Raw genomic sequence first — 21,971 nt, 5'->3', positions numbered from 1 at the left:
TGGTTTCAAAAATTGGTATTATTGCAATAAACATAATTATCTAAGAGATAATTATCCAAAAGATAATTTTTTTTAATTTTATTTTATTGTTTAAAGTATTACAAATAGTAGTACATATGTCTCCCTTTTTTTCCCATTGACCTTCCCCCAGCCTCCCCTACCTCCCCGGTACATGCCCTCACCACCACCCCCAAAAAATAATTATTTATAACTCACAGAGAAAAGAGTTGCATTTGACTTTTACTGCTAATCAATTTGAAGAATAATTTCATTTAAGAAATTTGTAGGACTGTTTGTTCCAAGCACCTTTACAGTCATCTCCGTCTCATTGTGCTGTGCTTTTGTGTTTGTTTTATTTTTTCCCCCTTAGCTCATCAGTAGGTTACTTACAACATCCAGGATCAGAACAAGTACAGTTTCCTCGAACTACTTCACCCTGCAATTCCCAGCAGCATCAAAGCCACCAGTGTGCAGGTATGAACAGATAATTGAACAAAAGAATGATGGTTTTTCATTTGAGGAAAAATTAAGTTCCTTAGGCACTTCTTTTTTTTTTTTTTTTTCAATTTGATAAATCTTTATTGTTCAGATTATTACAATTGTTCCTCTTTTTTCCCCCCATAGTTCCCCTCCACCTGGTTCCCACCCTCTGCCCTTAAACCCCCCCCCCCCCACTGTCCTCATTCATAGGTGTACGATTTTTGTCCAGTCTCTTCCCGCACCCCCACACTCCTTTCCCCCCGAGAATTGTCAGTCCACTCCCTTTCTATGCCCCTGATTCTATTATATTCACCAGTTTATTCTGTTCATCAGATTTTTTATTCACTTGATTTTTAGATTTACTTGTTGATAGATATGTATTTGTTGTTCATACTTTTTATCTACCTTTTTCTTCTTCCTCTTCTTAAAGAATACCTTTCAGCATTTCATATAATACTGGTTTGGCGGTGATGAACTCCTTTAGCTTTTTCTTATCTGTGAAGCTCTTTATCTGACCTTCAATTCTGAATGATAGATTTGCTGGGTAGAGTAATCTTGGTTGTAGGTTCTTGCTATTCATCACTTTGAATATTTCTTGCCATTCCCGTCTGGCCTGCATAGTTTCTGTTGAGAAATCAGCTGACAATCGTATGGGTGCTCCCTTGTAGGTAACTGTTTTTCTCTTACTGCTTTTAACCCTTTGCACTCACTTGCTTTTTTATCGATTCCTTTATTCTAATGCTAACCATGTCGAGTCACACTCGACATCGAGTGCAAAAGGTTAATATTCTCTCTTTGTCTTTTGCTCTTGGCATTTTAATTATGATGTGTCTTGGTGTGGTCCTCTTTGGATTCCTTTTTTAGGGGGGTTCTCTGTGCTTCCTGGAGTTGTAAGTCTATTTCTTTCACCAGGTGGGGGAAGTTTTCAGTCATTATTTCTTCAAATAGGTTTTCAGTATCTTGCTCTCTCTCTTCTTCTGGCACCCCCATAATTCGGATGTTGGTACTCTTGAAGTTGTCCCAGAGGCTTCTTACACTATCTTCATATTTTTGGATTCTTTTTTCTTTTTGCTTTTCCAGTTGGGTGTTTTTTGCTTCTTTGTATTTCACACATCTTTGACTTGATTCTTGCGATCCTCTAGTCTGCTGTTGGATCTCTGTATATCATTTTTTATTTCAGACAGTGTATGCTTAATTTCTGGTTGGTCCTTTTTCATATCCTCGAGGGTCTCACTAAATTTATTGGCCTTTTCTAGAAAATTCTTGAAAAACCTTATAACCGTGGTTTTGAGCTCTATATCCAGTCATTTGCTTTTCTCCATTTATTTCATTCATGACCTGTTTCTTTGTCTCTGCATTTTGGCTGCTTCCCTGAGTTGATAGAGTGATTTTGTGTGCTAGGTGTCCTATAGGGCCCAGTGGCTCAGCCTCCCCAGTTACCTGAGGTGGACACTCTTGGTGCACCCCTTTGTGGGCTGTGTGCACAGTCTTGTTGTAGTTAAGCCTTGATTGTTGTTGGTAATCACTGGGAGGAATTGACCTCCAGGCCAATTGGCTGTGAGGATCAGCTGTGTCTACGCTGGGAGAACTTTCTGTGCTGGAGACACCCTTATGAGACAAGACTTGCTTCAGTGGGGCTTTGGTGCTCACTGAGTCTGCCCCCTGAGTGTGTCCCTTATGGATCTGAGGAATTGTAATCTGGATGGTCCCACTCTGACCACTGGGTACACTGGCTCTTGGATCTTTAAGGAGGTGCTAATTTAGCCTCTGCCTGAGGCCACCCAACAGGAGCTACAGAGAGATCTGCAGATTCCTCTTCTTTGTTTGGGTTTTGGAGGTGCCCAGATGAGGCCCAGCTGTGAAGCAATGCAAGCTGCTGCAGGGCCTTGGACCTTCTTTTGGATGTTCTGGGTCTCTCTGACTCAGCTGCAGTCTGTTAGGTAAGTTTAGAATTCAAAGGACCAGGGCATTCATATGCAAAAGCCTCTGCACTCTGCTTGGATGGGCGGAGTCTCAGGGCAGAGCAAACAGCAATGGCTTCCCATCAGCCCAACCCTGGGTCTCAGTGTCCTGAGGTAATCGCTGCAAGCACCTCTGAGAGAAAGCTGCCCTTGAGTTTTGCCTGCTGCCAGACAGTCCAGTTTCACCACGTATGAGTCTGGGTCTCCAGAGTCTCGCCTGGAACTGGAGTTCAGACCAGTCGGGACATTTTGTCTCCCTCCCACTTGAAAAAGCCAGCCGTGTACTCAGTTGCCAGCCCTCTCCGCCGCACCCCTTTACCTCTGCGTTCCGCAGCTCCTGTGAGTCTCAGTGTGCTTTTCTCTTTCCTTCTAGTTGTAGAATTTCCACTCAGCCAGCCTTCCTGTGGTTCTGGATGATGTCCGTTTTGGCTTTTAGTTGTAGTTTTGAAATTGTTGTGCGAGGCAGCAGTTCAGGTGTTTACCTATGCCGCCATCTTGGTTTCTCCTCTCCTTAGGCATTTCTTGAAAAAGGTTTCAGCTTGCTATGTGCTGAGGTATACCTAGGATATTTAAGGCACCATGCAAAATCAGAGTTGGCAGGTTCAGTCTACTTCTTCATTCCTGCTGCTGCCATTACCACACTGCTGTCCTGTTCTCCTCAGGCTCTTCCTTCCTTGCCTCTCAGATATTGATGTTCTCTAGGATCCTCTCCTAGGCACACTCTGGTTCCCCTTCAAGGTCTTCCTAAGGAACCCAACACCTCCTAGGCTTCAACTGCTTTTTGCCAACACTTCCTTAACCGTATTTCTGCTGAGACACGACCATATAGCCAGTTATCTACTGAACATTCCAACCCAGATGTGTCAAAGGGACTTCAGATTTACTATTTCTCCTTACCTAGCTATAAACTAAAACAAATCTCAAAATCATAATTAACTCTCTCTGTTCTCTCTTTTCACGTTCATGCCATCGCCATTTCCACAAATCTGTTACCTTCTTTTCCTTCCCCACTGCTGCTGCTTTTGGTCAATTCTTTTCATGTTTTATTTGCAGAAATCAGGTGTTTTTGCTTATTTCATGTTTCCCCTACACCCAGCTTTTCTCTTCCTCAAGCACATATACAGACAGTTCAAAAATTATTGTCCTGAAACAGAAGTCTCTTCATGTCATTTCTCTGAATAAAAAATTTGCATGAATTCTCTATCTAAACTCTAGCAAGTTTGCCTCCTATTTATATTTACATGCTCAATTTAAACAGAACTTTGTTTTGAGTAAAAATTTAAGGATGAGCGGGATTTTGGCAAACAGAGAATTGTGGATAGACACTCTAGGCAGAGGGAAGAATAGGCACAAAAGTACCTTTGGCATAAAAAAGCATAGTGTATTCTGGAAAATTACCCCTTCTCCAAAGACTTCCCCAGTGTTTTAAACAATTCTTTATCATAATACCTTATTTTATTGTAATGATTTATTGACATGTAGTCTATGAGAAACAGAGAAACAAGAAATGATTAAATAAATGACCAATAGTGGCTGCATCTACATGGCTGCTGTGGCTGTGGATAACTTTGAGGTGTCCCTAAGCAGTCAGCCCTTCTGTGGTTTGCCCAGCCAGATCAGGTTGGTTCTATTTTTAGGGAACTGGAACTACCATGGTTACTGCAGTGCAAACTATGACCCTTTTAGGGCACAGGATCCTCCCTTACCTTACACTGAAGTGGTGAGTGGCAGGCAGAGTATATGCCTAATACCAGCAGTGCTGCAGTACTGATACACAAAAGAAATAAATCTGATAAGAAATAGATATAATAGTCCATTTATCTCTACAGTACAATTAGCAAGGTGTTTTGACATATATATAATCATCACAGCTCTTTAAAGTCAGCCAAGGAGGTCTTTCTAGCCTCCTTTTTCAGATGGGAAAACATAATAAAAGAACTCAAATTTTCCTGGAGTCATAGGACTTTTCAGGGTACTAAAATTGTGCTTTATTAATTAATTCCATTCCCATGTCCCAAACTTTTACACTGCATGAAATCGATTTACTAGAAAATACCTTTCTACTGTATGTCAAAGTTTCTGTAGGATATTTTTTCCCAGTTTTTCTTTGTATTTATAAAAATGCCTGTTTTAAAAAAATATATTTTATTGATTTTTTACAGAGAGGAAGGGAGAGGGATAGAGAGAGAGAAACATCGATCAGCTGCCTCCTGCACACCCCCCACTGGGGATGTGCCCGCAACCAAGGTACATGCCCTTGACCGGAATCGAACTTGGGACCTTTCAGTCCGAAGGCCGACGCTCTATCCACTGAGCCAAACCGGTTTTGGCAAAATGCCTGTTTTAAAATTAATTTTTTATTTGTGGGTGCTTTATTGATTTTTAGAGAGAGGAGAAGGAAGAGGAATAGAGAGATAGAAACATTAATGAGAGAGAAACATCATTTGTCGGCTCGCTCCTGCACGCCTCTCACTGGGGATTGAGCCCACAACCTGGGCATGTGCCCTGACCAGGAATGGAACCAGTGGCCTCTTGGTTCCTGGGTTGATGCTCAACCATTGAGCCACACCCCAGCCAGACAATTAATTCAGTTTTTTAATTGAGCACTTTTATATATCATATCTCAATTGTGCTACTCTTCACTAGTTTCTGGAAGAGATAATTGGACTTTCCTGAATAACTATAGACTTGTTGGTTTTAGGACAAGTGAGATATTTAGGTCTACAGAGTCCGTTTTAATGCCATTTTATTTTATTTTTTTTAATGCCATTTTAAACAACACAACACTTAGCAAGAAGCACTAGGGTTTCAATCTGTTACATATATTATAGTAAAATTTTGTTCAGATATGTAAAATTATTGCCATTATCTTGGTCTTTGAAGATGCTGTTTGCTGATGTAGTATCCTAATTCTGATTTTCAGCTGTGCCACCTCCACCACCTAGTGGAGGAATGGTGATGATGCAGCTTAATGTACCAAACAATCCACAATCTCGGGCCCACTCACCCCCGCAGTGGAAACAAAACAAATATTACTGTGATCACCAGAGAGGACAGAAGTGTGTGGAATTTAGCAATGTAGACAATATTGTTCAGGTAAGATGTTTAATTTTAATGCTTTCAATATTTTAGTCATAGAAGATTGACCTAAAAACTTTTAATACTGAATTTGAAACCTCAAACAGATTAGTAAAGAAATTTGAATACTTTTTATATCCAGAACATTTTTTCAACATTTAAATACTATTTCCCAACTTTTGCATATTCAAAAAATGTTTTTAATCAGAAGATAAATTAGATCTAAAATTTGATATAAGAAAAAGAATTATGCTGTTATTCTACTTTTTTCATATAAACTGTATTTTAGTGTAACCAGAAAGTTGATGAGGGAATGCTCTTCATCACAGGAGAAATACAATTAATAAATGTAAAAGCAATGGTAGAATTTAAAATCACCATTATGGAATCCTATTAAAATAATAGATGAAGAAAAAACCATCAGCCTGGCCAGTGTGGCTCAGTTGTTTGAACATCTTCCCATGCACCACAGGGTCACCAATTAAGTTCATGGTCAAGGCACATGCCCAAGTAGTGGGTTTGGGCCCTGGTCAGGGTGCATGCAGGAGGCAGCCAATCTTTCTAACTCTCTTTCTTTCTTTCTTTCTTCTCTCTCTCTCTCTCTCTCTCTCTCTCTCTCTCTCTTCCCCCCCACTTCATCTCTCTCTAAACTCAATAAAAACATATTTTAAAAAATCATCAGCAAATGCCAGAAACTTTAGGAAAAGGCTATGGGAAACTTTAAAATGGATAGATGAGGCAGACAACACTTGAAGTAACTGATCAATTATAGCATCACTAAAAGTGGGTCAACCAAACTTATTTGCCTCCTGATGTAGTATAGAGGAAATACACATTATCACATGATGTGCTCTTATTAAAAAAAATCTTGAACCTGAATCTTATCAAGCCTCTAAATCGAGCTAATAATTTACAGAAAATCCAGGAAGGAAAAAAAAAAAAACTTAGATGATATCATGTCCTTATTTTACTAGACAAATTGGCCCCATTTTTTTAACAGATAAGTGGCATTTTGAAATGAAGGATGAGTCTGCTATAGATTAAAAGAGACTTGCGATATAATAATCAGATGCAACATATGGATCTTTCTTGGATACTGATACAGTCAAAAGATGTTTTTGGACCAAAAGCGAGTATTTAAATATTTTAATTTTTAGTATGATAATGGTGTTATTTTTTAAATAGTTCTATCTCTTAGAAATATTTATATACTAAAATATTTTCAAGTGCAATGCTGTGATATCTTAGACTTGCTTTAAATACTTTAGGGAGAAAAGAGCAGGAGAAAGCACAAAGTTGGATGATGGATAGATGGAAATTTGTTATACTCATCTATCTACACCTCTATATATTTGAAAGTTTACCGCATTAAAAGGTTTTGAAAGATATTATTTAAAGATTACACAAAAAATATTTACAATGCACATAACAAAATCATAACAAAATAAAAAGGTCAAAGATCATTTATAAGAGGCTAGCTCACAAACTAGCCAACAGCCATTAAACAGATGAAATGAAAATTATTTTTTATCTATATAATTGGGAAAATTTAGAAAGACTACTAATTTGCACTGTCAGTAGAGATATGAAGTGATACACTCACTTGTACACTCTTGGTGGTACTGTAAATTACTACAACTCTTTTTGGAGTACAGTTTAGTGACATTTTTCCAAATTGTGGAAGGTACATAGCCTTTGATCCACAAATTCACTTCTTAAAATTTTGTCCAGTAAAAATTGTGGAATAAGCATACAAAAATATGTGTACACCGATATTTTTTTCTTCCCTGTTGTAACATTGAAAATCTGGAAATAGTCTTGATATTCCGCATTGGCTCCTTAAAACCCTGAGAAGACCTTAAAGTTAGCTATCAGGCTGACCTTGGCACTGAAACAGCCTGCAACAATCAATAAACAAAAATAATAACAACAAAAAATCCCAGCAAACCCTGAGATTTCCATTCTTACCACATTATCAGAGTCAAATATCTACTTTTAAACAAACAAAAAAGCCCACAAGACATACAAAAAAAAACAAGAAATTATGGCTCATTCAAAGGAAAAAAAATAAATCAACAGAAATTGTCCCTGAAAAAGATCTGATGGCAGATCTCCTAGCAAAGGCTTAAAAACAGCTGTCTGAAGGATGCTTGAAGAACTAAAGGGTGATTTGAAGAAAGAAAATGTATGAACAAAATGGAAATATCAATAAAGACATAGAAAACCTAAAAAGAAGCCAAAAGTAAATTCTGGAGTTGAAAATGCTGTAATTGAAATGAAAAAATTCATAGAAGAATTCAATGACAGATTTGAGCAGGCAGAAGGAAGAATCAGAGCACTTGAAAATAGTATGGTGGAAAATACCAAGTTAGAGGAACAGACCCGAAAAAAAGAATGAAGAAAAGTAAAGAGCCTAAGGGACCTGTGTGACATCAAGTGGACCAACATACATATTGTGGGCATCCCTGAAGGAGAAGAGAGAAAGGGTCAGAGAGGATATTTGTGGTAATAATGGCTTAAAACTTCCAAAATTTGATTTTAAAAAATAAACATAAATATAATTGTCAAGCAACTCCACAAACTCTATAAGATGAACTCAAAGAGACTTATACTGAGACACATTATAATAAATCTTTTCAAAGACAGAGAATATTAAAAGCAAGAGAGAAATTACTCATCACATAAACGGAGCCTCAAAAAGATTATCAGCAGATTTCTCATCAGAATCTTTGGAGGCTAGCGTCAGCAGGTCAGTATATCCGAAATGCTAAATGAAGGAACTGGCCCTTGCCAGTGTTTCTCGGTTAGAGTGTCAGCCTGCGCACCAAAGGGTCTTGGTTTCAATTACCAGTCAAGGGCATGTACCTGGGTTGCAGGTTCAACCCCCAGCCCCAGTCAGGGCACATGCAGAAGGCAATTAATTGACGTCTCTCTCTCCCTCCCTCTCTCTCTCTCTCAGAAAAAATCAATAGAAACAAATATCCTTGATAAGGATTAGCAAAAAGAAGAAAAACTGCCAATCAAAATCCTTCATCTGGCCCAGCAGTTGAGCCCAGTTTGCAGGCTCTATCCCCAGTAGGGGGCATGCAGGAGGCGGCCAATCAGTGATTCTCTCTCCCTTCCTCTGTGAATCAATAAAAATATATATATTTTTTAAAAGATCCTTCATCTGACAAAACTGTCCTTCAAAAGTAAGTGGAAAATATAGAATTCCACATAAACAAAAGCTGAGCCCTACCCTGCAAGAAATTCTCAAAGGAGTCCTACAGAGTGAAATGAAGGGACATTAGGCAGTAACACAAAGCCATATGAAGAAACAGAGCTCTCAGTTAAATTCATGGGCAATTATAAAAGCTAATAGTATTATACCAGTGGTTTGTAACTCTACTTTTTGCTTTGTACATGATTTAAGAGACTCAATTTTTTTAAAAATTATTTAAAAGGTAGTATTTTTGTAACTTTGGTTTGTAACTCCTCATTTTGTTTTCTACATTATTTAAGAGACTAATGCACTGAAAAGAATTATTAGTGTACAGAAGGAAGACAACCAATCAATGTTTCTGTCCCTCCCTCCCTCCCGCTAAGCATGTCCTCAGATGAGGTTTAAAAAAAAAAAAAAGTAGTATTAGGTAGTTTGGGGGCACATAGTGTATAAAAATGTAATTTTATAACACCAGCAACCGAAAGAGGATTTTTTTTGTCTTGTTTTAATATACTTTTATTGATTTCAGAGAGGAAGGGAGAGGGAGGGAGGGAGGGAGGGAGGGAGGGAGAGAGAGAGAGAGAGAGAGGGAGAGAGAAACATCAATGATGAGAGAGAATAATTGATTGGCTGCCTCCTGCACACCCCCTGCTGGAAATCAAGCCCACAACCTGGGCATGTGCCCTTGACCGGAATCAAACCCGGCATCCTTCAGTCCACAAGCTGACAGTCTAGCCACTGAACTGAAACCAGCTAGGGCCAAAAGAGGCTGTGAAGTGTGATCCCCAAGGTAATCACAAAGAAAAAAATCTATGGAATATATATGAAAATAAATGAGAAAGGAATTTAAACATTTTACTACAAAAAAGTCAAGTAATCACAAAATAAGACACTAGAGCAGAAAATGAGGAACAAAAAAGAACTAGAAGGCATTTAGAAAAATAGTAGCAAAAATAATATTATATCAAAAGTGTTTGCAAGATACAAAGGACATTATATACTAATAAAAGTTACAATTCAGCAATAAAATATCACAAATATAAGCATGCATCTAATAGACAATCAAAATTCATGAAGCAAAAATGTACACATTTAAAGGGGAAATAGACAATTCTACAATAATATTTGGAGACTCTAATACTCCACTCTTAATAATGGTAGGAATAACCAGACAGAAGATAAGTAAGGAAATAAAGAACAGTAAACCAACTAGATCTAACAAACATATGCAGAACACTACTGGACAGTAGCACCATATACATTCTCTTAGGTGCACATGGGACATTTTCTATGATAGACCATATGTTAAGCCATATACTAAGTCTCAATATATATTTTTTTAATATTTTATTGATTTCAGAGAGAAAGAGAGAGAGAGAAAGATCAATGCTGATCGGCTGCCTCCTGCATGTACCCTGACTGGGAATCAAACCATGACCTCCTGGTTCATAGGTCAGTGCCCAACCACTGAGCCATGCCGGCCAGGTTCAATAAATTTTAAAAGGTAGATATCATACATAATGTCTTCTCAAGAAGCATCATACTGTAAGTCCTATCCAGAGCGATTAGACAAGAAAAAGAAATAAAAGACATTCAAATTGGAAAGAAGTAAAATGATCTCTGTTCAGAGATATGATCTCCACACAAGATACATTTATAACTAGAAAGGAAAAAATTATAACTTGACAGTGGAGAAACCTATCAGTCATCACCTTCACCAAGCTATTGAAATAAAAACATCACCAGTACTGTTACGACAGATGGACAGCATGTTCCTTCTCGTATGATACACTAAGGACACAATATCACTTCTGTGATATTCCCTCACCAAATGTATATCATGAACTTTTTTTTTTTAATTGAGAGAGGGGGGTAAAGGAGAAAGAGAACACTAATTTGTTGTTCCATATATTTATGCATTTGTAGGGCAATTCTTGTGTGCCCTGACTAGGGATCTAGCCTCCAACCTTAGCACATTGGGACGATCTAACCAACTGAGCTATCTAGCCAGGGTTATCATGAACATTTTGATAAGAAAACAGCAGGCATCAGTGGATAGAGCCTCAGCCTGTGGACTGAAGGGTCCCGGGTTCGATTCCGGTCAAGGGCGTGTGCCCGAGTTTTGGGCTTGATCCCCAGTGGGAGGTGTGCGGGAGGCAGCCAATCAGTGGTTCTCTCTCATCATTGATGTTTCTATATCTCTCTCCCTCTCCCTTCCTCTCTCAAATCAATTTTTTAAAAGTGTTTAAAAAAAACAGCAGGCAACCCAAAATTGAGGAACATTTCACAAAATAACTGATCTTCAGAATGACCTTCAGAAATGTCAGAGTCATGAAAGAGAAATAAGACTGGGGCTCTGTTCCAGATTAAAGAAGATCAAAGAGACATGGCAACTAAATGCAACACTTCACTCAGTTCTAGATTGGATTCTGGACTCGTTCAAATTTTTTTTTTTCTATAAGGTGCATTAGTGTGACAATCAGTGGCACTTTTGTGTTTTTAGGAAATAGACAAGTTATTTCAGGATAGGAGGTGTTGTGAGCAATTGATCTCAAATAGCTCAGAAAAAATAAGAGATAAATCCAGTATAATAGAATATTAACATTTGGGAAATCTGAGAATTGTACTGTTTTTGCAACTCTTCTTCAGGGATGAATTGTTTTAAAATGAAATGTTAAAACAAACAGTTAATGTGAAAAAAAAGAATGAGGTTGATGTAAATATTCTCTCATCAAGAAGTATCTACAATATTATCATCTAGGTATAAAAGAAAGATTCAGAAATAGGGTGTACATGCCGAAACCGGTTTGGCTCAGTGGATAGAGCGTCGGCCTGCGGACTCAAGGGTCCCAGGTTCGATTCCGGTCAAGGGCATGTATCTTGGTTGCGGGCACATCCCCAGCAGCTGATCGATGTTTCTCTCTCATCGATGTTTCTAACTCTCTATCCCTCTCTCTTCCTCTCTGTAAAAAATCAATAAAATGTATTTTTTTAAAAAAAATAGGGTGTACAGTCTATTTCCATTTTTGTAAAACATGGATGTATGGATACATATGCATAGAAACAATCTGTTACCAGTGCTTATCTTCAGGAATTGGAAATTATAAATTTACATAATGTTTTAATTTTTGTAATAACAAGTATATATTATTGTAGTATCATAAGTACATATTTATAATCAAAAAGAATAAAAATTTTTGCCCAAAGGAAGCTTAAAAAAATCCTAACTAAAGTGCTATTCCATTTTCTTGATGTAATTACAGCACAGCCCTCAACTCAGTAGTCCCATTATTTCACCAGCTCCATCGCCAGCACCAGCTCAGCTACCCACCCTGAAAACTGTTCGTTCTTCTGGACCACCACTTTCCATCATCCCCCCGTTTTCTAGACCTTTTATCCCTGGGCAAGGTAAGTGTGCACGCAACTAGTCACAGCCTCACAGAATTTTAAAATGTCAGTCGTAGTATCTGTGCTTTATCTTGGTATTGCTACCTTCCAGTTTTCCACGGGACTACATTTCCACCTTTACCAGGCATATTTGTTTATTACCATATACTCTTCTGACCTTAATATTTCATTAATAATTAATTACTAATTTAGTAATTACTTCAATGACAGAATTAAAATGGTTTTAACTTGTTATCCTTAGACTCCATTCCTCCATAAAAAAAAGTTCTATATTTGTTTTTATTTCTAATTTCTATATTAGAGTAATATATCTCAAGAGTTTATTCAAAAATTTATTCAACAAACATTTATTGAGAACTTGCTATTTCCCTGATGTACAAAAATGCATAAGATGAAGTCTTCATCCTCATCAATGCTCAGTCTAGTTGGAGAAATAGACACAAAAGCAATGATTATAAAATAATATGGAAATGATTGATTTTATTTTCTGGAATTTATTGTAAGGATAAATGTATACAATCAATGCAAACAATGATTTATGTACAGAAGAGTTTATTCTATAGCAAAACATCTTTTCAGTCCAATCTAAATGTCCTTTAGTAAGTATTAGATTATGGTATCCTATATAATAAAGAGAGAATATGCAAATTGACCCTCATGCCCTCGCACAAGATGGCTGCCCCCATGTGGTCACAAGCTGGCTGACAGGGGAGGGCAGTTGGGGGCGACCAGGCTGGCAGGGGAGGGCAGTTAGGGGCAACCAGACCTGCAGGGGAGGGCAGTTAGGGGTGGCCGGGCCGGCAGAGGAGGACAGTTGGGGGGGACCAGGCCTGAGGGGGAGGCAGTTGTGGGCGACCGGGCTGGCAGGGGAGGGCAGTTGGGAGTGACCGGGCCCGCAGGGGAGGGCAGTTGGGGGCAATCGGGCCTGCAGGGGAGCAGTTAGGTGTCAATCAGCTGGCAGGGGAGTGGTTAGGGGGTGATCAGGCTGTCAGGCAGAAGCAGTTAGGGGCAGGCAGATAGGCAGGCAGGCGAGCGGTTGGGAGCCAGCAGTCCCAGATTGTGAGAGGGATCCCAGATTGGAGAGGGTGCAGGCTGGGCTAAGGGACTACACACACACACACACACACACACACACACACACACACAGTGCACAAATTTCATGCACCGGGCCTCTAGTATCCATATATAAGGAATACTATGCAGTTATCTAAAAATCATGTTTTAAATAATCACTTAAAGGGGAAATCATTGAAAGGTGGGTGATTTTAAAAAATAAGTTCTATGGACATTTCAAAAAAGAAGACCTTGAAAAGATGCTCAGCATCATTATTCATTAGGGAAAAGAATATTAAAATTAGTGAAATACTACTTTGCCCCCACTAGAATGGCTATCTATCTATATATATAAAACCCTAATATGCAAATAGACTGAACGGTGGAACAACCGAACAATTGGTCGCTATGACGTGCACTGACCACCAGGGGGTGTGCGCGGAACATGGCAGGCGTTGGCTGCGGAGGGATGGTGGAGCAGGTGAGCGGGGGTGCCAGCAAAATGAGGCGCCAGTCGCTGTCATCAGGGTGAGCCTCTGGTGGTTACTGAAAATTCTTTGCTCCTGCGCGCTGCGGTCCCACCCGGCACTTGCACCTGCTGCCAGCGCCATCCCCACTCACACCCACTGCTGGCACTGGAGCTGCTGCTCACACCCACTGCCAGCACCCAGCACCTGTCCCGATCACTCAGCGTCATCAGCAGGTGCAAATGGCATACATTTGGTGAGGTGCTGGCCATGATCGCCCCTGAGGGCTTCTCCACCTACCCTGCTCCTGTGGGGCGATCGGGGCAGCAGCCACCACTCATACCTGCTGCTGGTGCTGGCCCCAATCACTCCGTGCCATCAGTGGGTGCAAGTAGGGCTGGTGCTGTCAGCGCATGGGAGCGGTGGTGGCAGGAGGGGGGCTCCTGGACCAGGGCCATGGTGGGAGGGATCGGGTTGGGCGTGGAGGATGAGCTCACCAAAGCCTCACAGCCCACAGTTCCTTTCAATGTGCACGAATTCGTGCACTGGGCCTCTAGTAATAAAAAAAAACCTAAAAACACCAAATGTTGGTGAAGATACAGAGCAACTAAGATTCTCACATTGGTGTGGGAGTGTAAAATGATAAAACCACTTTGAGAAGAGATTTAATAGTGTCTTACAATGTAGCAGTTGCCCTGCTAGGTATTTACCTAAAAGAAATGAAAACATGTTTATGAGGATTTGTACAAGAACATTTATAACAACCCATAATAGCCCAAACTGGACAGATCCAAATATCCAACAGTGGAGACTAAATAAACAAGTTGTTGCCTATCCTTACAATGGAATCCTGCTCAGTGATGAAAATGAACACAGCAAACTACTGACATGCAACAACATGGAAGAAGCTCAGAGTTACGTTAAGCAAAAAACAAACCAGACACAAAAGAAGACATACTATAAGATTCCAATTATATGAACTCTAACTAACGGTGAACTAAACCGACGTTAGAAATCAGATCATGGTATGGATGGGACATGGAGTTGCCTGGAAACGAGCCTGAGGGAATGTCTTAGGAAATGGAAATAAACGGTCATTACCTTTTGTAGGGCATGGTTACGTGGACTCTTAAAGTGGTTAGAAGTCTGCAAACCTGACACTAAAGATGTGCATTTTGTTTTATGTTAATTATGTCTTCATTTTTTAAAAGAATTATAAAATAGCATATACACAAGTGTGAGCACACACATGTAGAACAAAGATTGGAAAGGTACACACCCCAATGTTAGAAATGAGGGAATTACTAAGGTGCTTTTTATTTTCTCCTTTGTAAACAATACTCTATTTCCAAATTTTCTACAAAGCCAATTACTTTAACCAGAAAAATAAAGCATGTTATGAATTGAGGCGGTTCTCCCTCCCAAGAGCACACTCACACCTTCCCCTCCCGCTCTTCTTCCCCCAGCACGTCACCCTTACCTTTCTCCCAAGCTCCAGGGGCACTTCTCTGCCTCTGTATCTTGTTTCCTGAGCTCATTTCTTCTACAGCTGACTTCTTCCACTTCTGTGACTTTCTAAAGAAGCTTTCTCTTATTAAAAATAAAAGAAAGAAATAAGCCAGTTGGAGAAAGATAAATATCACATGATCTCACTCATTTGTGGAATATAATGAACAACAGAAACTGATGAACAAAAATAGAGCCAGAGACAGAGAAGCATCGAACAGACTGTCCAAGCTATGAGGGAAGGCGGGGGGTGAGGGGGTAAGAGATCAACCAAAGGACTTGTATGCATGCATATGAGCATAACCAATGGATACAGACAGTAGGGGGGTGAGGGCATGTTGCTGGGGTTGGGAGTGCTGGGGAGAGGTCAATGGGGGTGGGCGGGGGAAGACATATGTAATACTTTAAACAATAAAGAATTAAAATAAAAAATAAAGAAGAAATTGAAATAGCATGTAGGTTGAAACTATATGGCAATATAGTAATATTGAGATGCCTCATCTAGTATGAATGCTCCAAGAGGAGCACAGAGCACGGTCTATAATGATGGATCTTTGGTTACTGCCGACTACAACCTGTTTTCCGTATTTGAAAATAATACTGCTCCAGAGGCCTAAACTTAACTCTGACTTCTTTGCAGCTGTTTTTTATGCATCTTCACAATTTACATGTGCATGTCTGATTTCAGTGCTAAGTCTCTATGTCATATCTGCCCTTCAGCTAGTGCTTGGGAAGGAGCAAGTATATCATGCGTGTGTTCTTCCAGGGAGCTGCCCAAGTACCATCAGAAAAGTGCCCCATAGAGGGGTAGGAAGTTCACACCCTGTCTCTCTCTGCTATGAAACTGTCAAGAGAAAGGGGATGTATCATTTCCTGAACAGGCTTTCCAGCACCTGCCTATCACCCTCTTCCAAACATGGAGTGTGCTAAATGTGGGGATTTGTGGTTAAAATAAGAGAATATAGCAAATGAAAGCATTCTTCTCCAGGACAAGGTTTTTGCAGTCAGCATTGATTAAGCCCTTTCCATGTGATACTTTAGGCATTCCTGAGTGAACCAAAATAATTGGAGAGTCTCCATCCTGACTAGCCCACACTCATTGGTTCAGGAAGAGGATACTTGCTCATGAATAACTTAAAGAACTGTGCCACTCTTTCTAAGCAAGTGAAAATTAAAAATACAAACTTTAGCCCTGACTGGTTTGGCTCAGTGGATAGAGCGTCGGCCTGCGGACTGAGGGGTCCCGGGTTTGATTCCGGTCAGGGGCATGTGCCTTGGTTGCGGGCACATCCCCAGTGGGGGGTGTGCAGGAGGCAGCTGATCGGTGTTTCTCCCTCATCGATGTTTCTGACTCTCTACCCTCTCCCTTCCTCTCTGTAAAAAATCAATAAAATATATATTTTTTTTAAAAAAAATACGAACTTTAAAGAAAGCTTACAGTGTAAATACCCCTATTGGTTAAGACTCTTAACAATGTTTGTATGCATATATATAAACTAGAGGCCCAGTGCACGAAATTTGTGCACGGAGGGGGGGCTGTCCCTCAGCCCAGCCTACACCCTCTCCAATCTGGGATCTTTCTCACAATCCAGGACTGTTGGCTCCCAACTGCTCGCCTGCCTGTCTTCCTGATTGCCCCTAACCACTTCTGCCTGCCAGCCTGATCACCCCCTAACCACTCCGCTGCCAGCCTGATTGATGCCTAACTGCTCCCCTGCCAGCCTGTTTGCCCCCAATTTCGCTCCTCTCCCGGCCTGGTCACCCCTAACTGCCCTCCCTTGCAGGCCTGTTCCCTCTCAACTGCCCTCCCTTGCAGGCCTGGTGCCTCCCAACTGCCCTTCCCTGCTGGCCATCTTGTGGTGGCCATCTTGTGTCCACATGGGGGCAGTCATATTGTGTGTTGGAGTGATGGTCAATCTGCATATTACTCTTTTATTAGATAGGATAGAGGCCTGGTGCACAGGTGGGGGCCAGCTGGTTTGCCTTGAAGGGTATCCCAGATAAGGGTGGGGGTTCCTTTGGGGCGTGGGGCAGCCTGAGCAAGGGGCCTGTGGTGGTTTTCAGGCCAGTCATGTCCCCTGGCGACACAAGCAGAGGCCCTGGTATCTGGAATTTATTTACCTTCTGCAATTGAAACTTTGTAGCCTGGAGCGGAGTCAAGCCTCCTGCTCGCTCCGCGGCCGGCAGCCATTTCTTTTGGGGTTTGTGTATATTCTATAATTGAAACTTTGTAGCCTCAAGCGGAAGCTTGGGCCGGCCAGGGTGTGTGGAAAGCTTTGGTTCTTCCATTGCCGGGGGCAACCCTAGCCTCCCACTCTTTCCAGCTCCGTGGCTGCCGCCATTTCTGTTTGGATTTGTTTACCTTCTATAATTGAAACTTTTTAGCCTTGAGTGGAGGCTTAAGCCGGCAAGAGCAGGCGGAAAGCTTGGCTTCCTTCGTTGCCTGGGAAACCCAAGCCTCCCTCCTGCTCTCTGTGGCTGTAGCCATCTTGGTTGGGTTTATTTGCATACTCGCTCTGATTGGCTGGTGGGTGTGGCCTGTGGGTGTAGTGGAGGTATGGTCAATTTGCATATTACTCTTTTATTAGGTAGGATACATGCGTGCAAATATTTATAATAGTTAATAGTGAATTTGGGGAACTAGGGAGCTTAATATTTTTTCAGGTTCTTTTCCTTCTGAAATGTAAGTTATATTCATTGTTAATCATTAGAGAAAATGTGGATTTTAGCATCTCAAGTGGTTGGAGGGGGTATTTATAGTCATTTTGGTGGGTTTCATATGGAATGTTAAGGTATAAAGAGAAGTTTCTCTTTATCCTATCCCCTGTCACCCCAGTTCCCACCACTTTCCCTCCTTCATAACCACTTTTATTAGTTCTTAGTCCTTTGAGAAGTTTACCCCAGCTTTTTAAAGGATATTTGGAACTTTTAATTCTTTTAAAACTATGTCAATACCTTCTGAACTGAGACAATTTAGAAAACTCCAGGAAGTATTTTATAACTGAGTAGAGAAAAATATAAAAATGTTTCTGTTGACTTTCAGGAGATGCCAGGTATCCATTACTTGGCCAACCACTGCAGTACAACCCTCCTACTGTTCTGCATGGACACTTGCCACCCCAACAGGTGAGAGTGCCGGCCGTCAGACCTTGTAGAGCATCCTACGTCTATGGCTGAGTGCAGGCCTGGGCCTTCCTATTGGCACTGCACAGGGAGAGTTCCCTGCCTCAGCCGTGGATTTCTCAGTGTTGTCACTGCCTCATCGAGAGCAGAGCCAGGGGACAGTGGTGCTGCTTGGCTGGGCAGTGTTCCAGGTGGGCTGGGTGCAGGGCTTGCTTGCTCAGGAAAGCCCAGAAAGTGACTGGTCATAGTGGGCCACTGCCACAAAGGCAGAATTCAGGAGGCCTAGGATTGAATTTTTCTGCTGAAATACAAAACCCAGACTGAGTATGGTTAGGTATTAAGTGTTTAAACACTACAAACATATTTGTCATCATTATTAACCTTATTTCTCATCTGTTTGTGGGTTTTCAGGGTCAGTCTGGCAACAGGCATGGAAACCGAGGAAGGAAACAAGCTAAGAAAGCTGCATCCACTGACCTTGGCGCAGGAGAAGCAGGTGTGTCCCTGAGGCAGCTGGATGTGCTTCTACAAACTGTTGACCACTTCAGCAGTCTTTTAAACTGTACCCCAGCACAGAAATGGGGTTTCCTCTCCCTATAGTCCTGCAAAGGTCATAGGGAATTATGCCGTCTATAATGTAGGGTGCTTGAATATGCTTTCAGAGCTATTTCATCTCAAGTTTGAGAGCATAGTAAGGTACAGGTTGGGTTTAGGAGGGGTGACGGGGCCAAAGGGAAACGATGTGTGTGACAAGTACAGGTAGAATGAGCTCTTTGCCTCTATTCTTTGAGAAAGGAAGTAGCCCTTACATCCATATGGAGATAGTGTGGAATGAACAAATATGTCACCTTCTGTGGCAAAGTGCTGTCAAATAGGTACTTTAACTTTCTACTCAGCTTCCTTGGGTGCGTAGGGCAAGTGTTGCTATCTTTGTTTTACACTAGGAACGTGAGGTGCAGGGAGCTGCCCAGCACACACCTCATTGGGAGGAGCCACTGTGCAATGCTGTGCTGTGTATGTGCAGCTGTCAGTGAAGACTGAAATGGGTAGTTGGCACCATTAGCTCTACACTTTTTGCCAGGTGGTACATAGGGATGATTTGAAAGATTATCGTAACAGTTATACTTTTGTGGATTTGAATGGTTTTAGAAAATTCTGTTTATTTTCTATGTCATATTGGGTTTAGAGTACATTTTGCCTCTCTCAGTAACAGGGATTGTTAATCCTACACCTTTTCCGTTCTAGTTGTTGGAAAAGTCTTGGAAATTACTGAACTACCAGATGGAATAACTCGCATGGAAGCCGAGAAACTCTTTGGGGAACTCTTTAAAATTGGCGCCAAGATCCGGTGGCTGCGGGACCCCCAGTCCCAGTCCCAGCTGCGTCGTCACCCGCTCTGCTGTGGCAGCGGGGACAGCACTATCAATTCTGAACGCTCTAAACCCATTGACTTGGCCTCCACGTACACCGTCCTAGCCACATTCCCCTCCATCTCAGCTGCACAGATTGCATTGAAGAAACAAATTAACTCAGTTAACAAATTTAAGCTGAGAACAAGCAAGAAGCACTATGACTTTCACATTTTGGAAAGGGCGAGTTCTCAGTAACAGTCACCTTGGACCCTGGGCCTTTTTGATTCCCCTGTGCTCTCCCATCTTTAATTGGCTTGGTATTCAGAGCTCCTGTTAACATGATAGAGACTCCTAGGGGGTGTGGTCAGGGCGAAACAGCTTTTGAAGACAGGCCAGTGTTCCAGCAAAGCGGGGAGATCCATACTGCACCCCAGTGACTAGGAATCCACATCGGAGTCACAGCTTTTTCTGAGGAAATGCTGTTCAAATGTCTCCTGACTTTTATAGTTATTTTGTTTTATATTTCTGAATTCTTGTATCAGATCCAAAGCTCTATTGTACAGCAAATTATTCTTCAAAATTATTACAATTAGTTGCAACCTGTATTTCTTTTTTGCAGCCAGCACAGTGTGATCCAACATAGAATTTGGGGGAAAAGAATACAGGAGTGGAATAACCAAGTCAGAACCATTTGCTGTCTTTCTGAGGGGCTGAAGGGTGACTAAGGAGAGCCCACAAGCAGATTACTCTTCCCCTGTATCTCTAAACACAGAAACAATTTCCAGAAAACACAGAATTCCCTCAGTGGGTTCTTTCCTTATTCATTTAGGTAGTATGACCATTAAGTGTGAAGTAAATTATGTTCTTAATGCCTCTCAAGCAAACCACTTAGACTCAAAGGGGAATAGGAATCATTCTAGGCTGGAAAATACTTTTTTTTAAGCCCTTCCAATAACTAAATGCCACTTATTTGCATTCCCCTCCTCGTGGATTTTTTGTCACCTACAGAAATGCATTTGATGAGTGCTGGAAACTTCTTAAGCAGTTTAAAGTTTGTTTTCATTGTTTGCAGCAGATCACTGGACATCAAAGATTCATTGCACTAATTACAAGGAACCTTCTTTTTCAATTCTGTGTAATTTGAAAGGCTGTACAACGTGTGCTGATGCAAGCCTTTTTCAGTTCAAGAGAATAAATGTTTACAAATATAGACCTACTTTGTCTTTTGTAAATTAAAATCACCTTTTTAAATGAGTGCCAGTAATAAAGACCTAACCTGTCCTGCAGATTTTAATTTCAGACTTAAAGATGAAAGACAGTAAACCCCTCATTTTTGCTTTTTTCCTATTTATTCATTTATATTGAATTTATTGGGGTGACATTGATTAATAAAGTTATAGGTTGGTTTCAGGAGTACAATTCTATAATACATCATCTGTATATTGCATTGTGTAGTAAACCCCTCATCTTACAAAACGTTTTACAAAGCATCACTTTCTCTGTGGCAGTGATTCTAGTGGGTACCATTTATGTCACCTCATTCTCTCATAAAGGTAATACCAATACCTTGCTGGTGTTGCTCAGTGTTTGGAGCACCAGCTTGAGCACTGAAGGGTCACAGGTTTGATTCCCAGTCAAGAGCACATACCTCAGTTGCAGGTTCAGATCCCCGGCCCCATTTCAGGTCCCATTCCAGGTGCATACTAATTGATGTTTCTCTCTCTCTCCTTCCCTCTCCAGCCCTCCCTTCCACGCTTTCTAAGAAACAATGGGGGGGAAAAATCCTCAGGTGAAGATTAAATATATATTTAAAAAATGCCAATCAACTATAGACAATTTGAGTATGAACATCTATATATATAAAAGCCTAAGTGACCGTTATGACCGGTCAACTGGTTGACCAGTCACTGACATGCACTGACCACCAGGGAGGGGGCAGACACTCAATGCAGGAGCTGCCCCTGGTGGCCATTGCACTCCCACGGCCAGCCAACCTCCCTCAGTCCCTCCCCCAGCCAGCTGGCCCCCAATTAGCCCCTATCGGGACTGGGCAAGGGACCCTACCCATGCACAAATTCATGCACTGGCCTCTAGTACTTATTTAAGTAAAAATAGAATATTGTTTGGTTAAAGAGTTTGTGTTCCTAGCCAATATATTGATCATCCAATTGTCCAGATTAGCTCAAATGCTGTATCAAAAGCTTTCCCTATTTGTTAGCCAAGCAAAGTGCTGGGAAACACAAAAGCTGCGAGGGTCTGTCCTATACAACTTGCCTGGAGCCTGGTTCGCTTGCAGTCCAGAGTGGGCGGCGCTCAGGAGCAGCAGTTGTTATCAGACCAG

The 21,971-nt window shown here is 41.1% G+C and overlaps 1 protein-coding gene across 6 annotated transcripts in view; it reads left to right on the top strand.

Moving 5' to 3' along the window:
• Positions 1 to 21,283, top strand: part of R3HDM1 (R3H domain containing 1) — a 126,999-nt gene extending 105,716 nt beyond the window's left edge. For 3 of the 6 annotated variants that reach the window (XM_079781900.1, XM_079781899.1, XM_079781897.1), the window contains 6 exons: positions 371 to 474; positions 5,365 to 5,537; positions 11,985 to 12,129; positions 18,199 to 18,281; positions 18,690 to 18,774; positions 19,524 to 21,280. In XM_079781900.1, the coding sequence (XP_079638026.1) occupies positions 371 to 474; positions 5,365 to 5,537; positions 11,985 to 12,129; positions 18,199 to 18,281; positions 18,690 to 18,774; positions 19,524 to 19,885 (952 nt within the window). In that variant the 3' untranslated portion in view covers positions 19,886 to 21,280. Of the gene's footprint in view, positions 1 to 370; positions 475 to 5,364; positions 5,538 to 11,984; positions 12,130 to 18,198; positions 18,282 to 18,689; positions 18,775 to 19,523 lie in introns of all 6 variants that reach the window. The other 3 variants (XM_079781901.1, XM_079781898.1, XM_079781902.1) reach the window with 2 other exon arrangements.
• Positions 21,284 to 21,971: the final 688 nt, after the last annotated feature.

Source organism: Cnephaeus nilssonii (genome assembly GCF_951640355.1).
Source record: "Cnephaeus nilssonii genome assembly, chromosome: 10".
In the NCBI taxonomy this organism is placed as follows: domain Eukaryota; kingdom Metazoa; phylum Chordata; class Mammalia; order Chiroptera; family Vespertilionidae; genus Cnephaeus; species Cnephaeus nilssonii.
The sequence above is the reverse complement of the archived record's forward strand: the minus strand, read 5'-3'. Positions and strand labels throughout refer to the sequence as shown.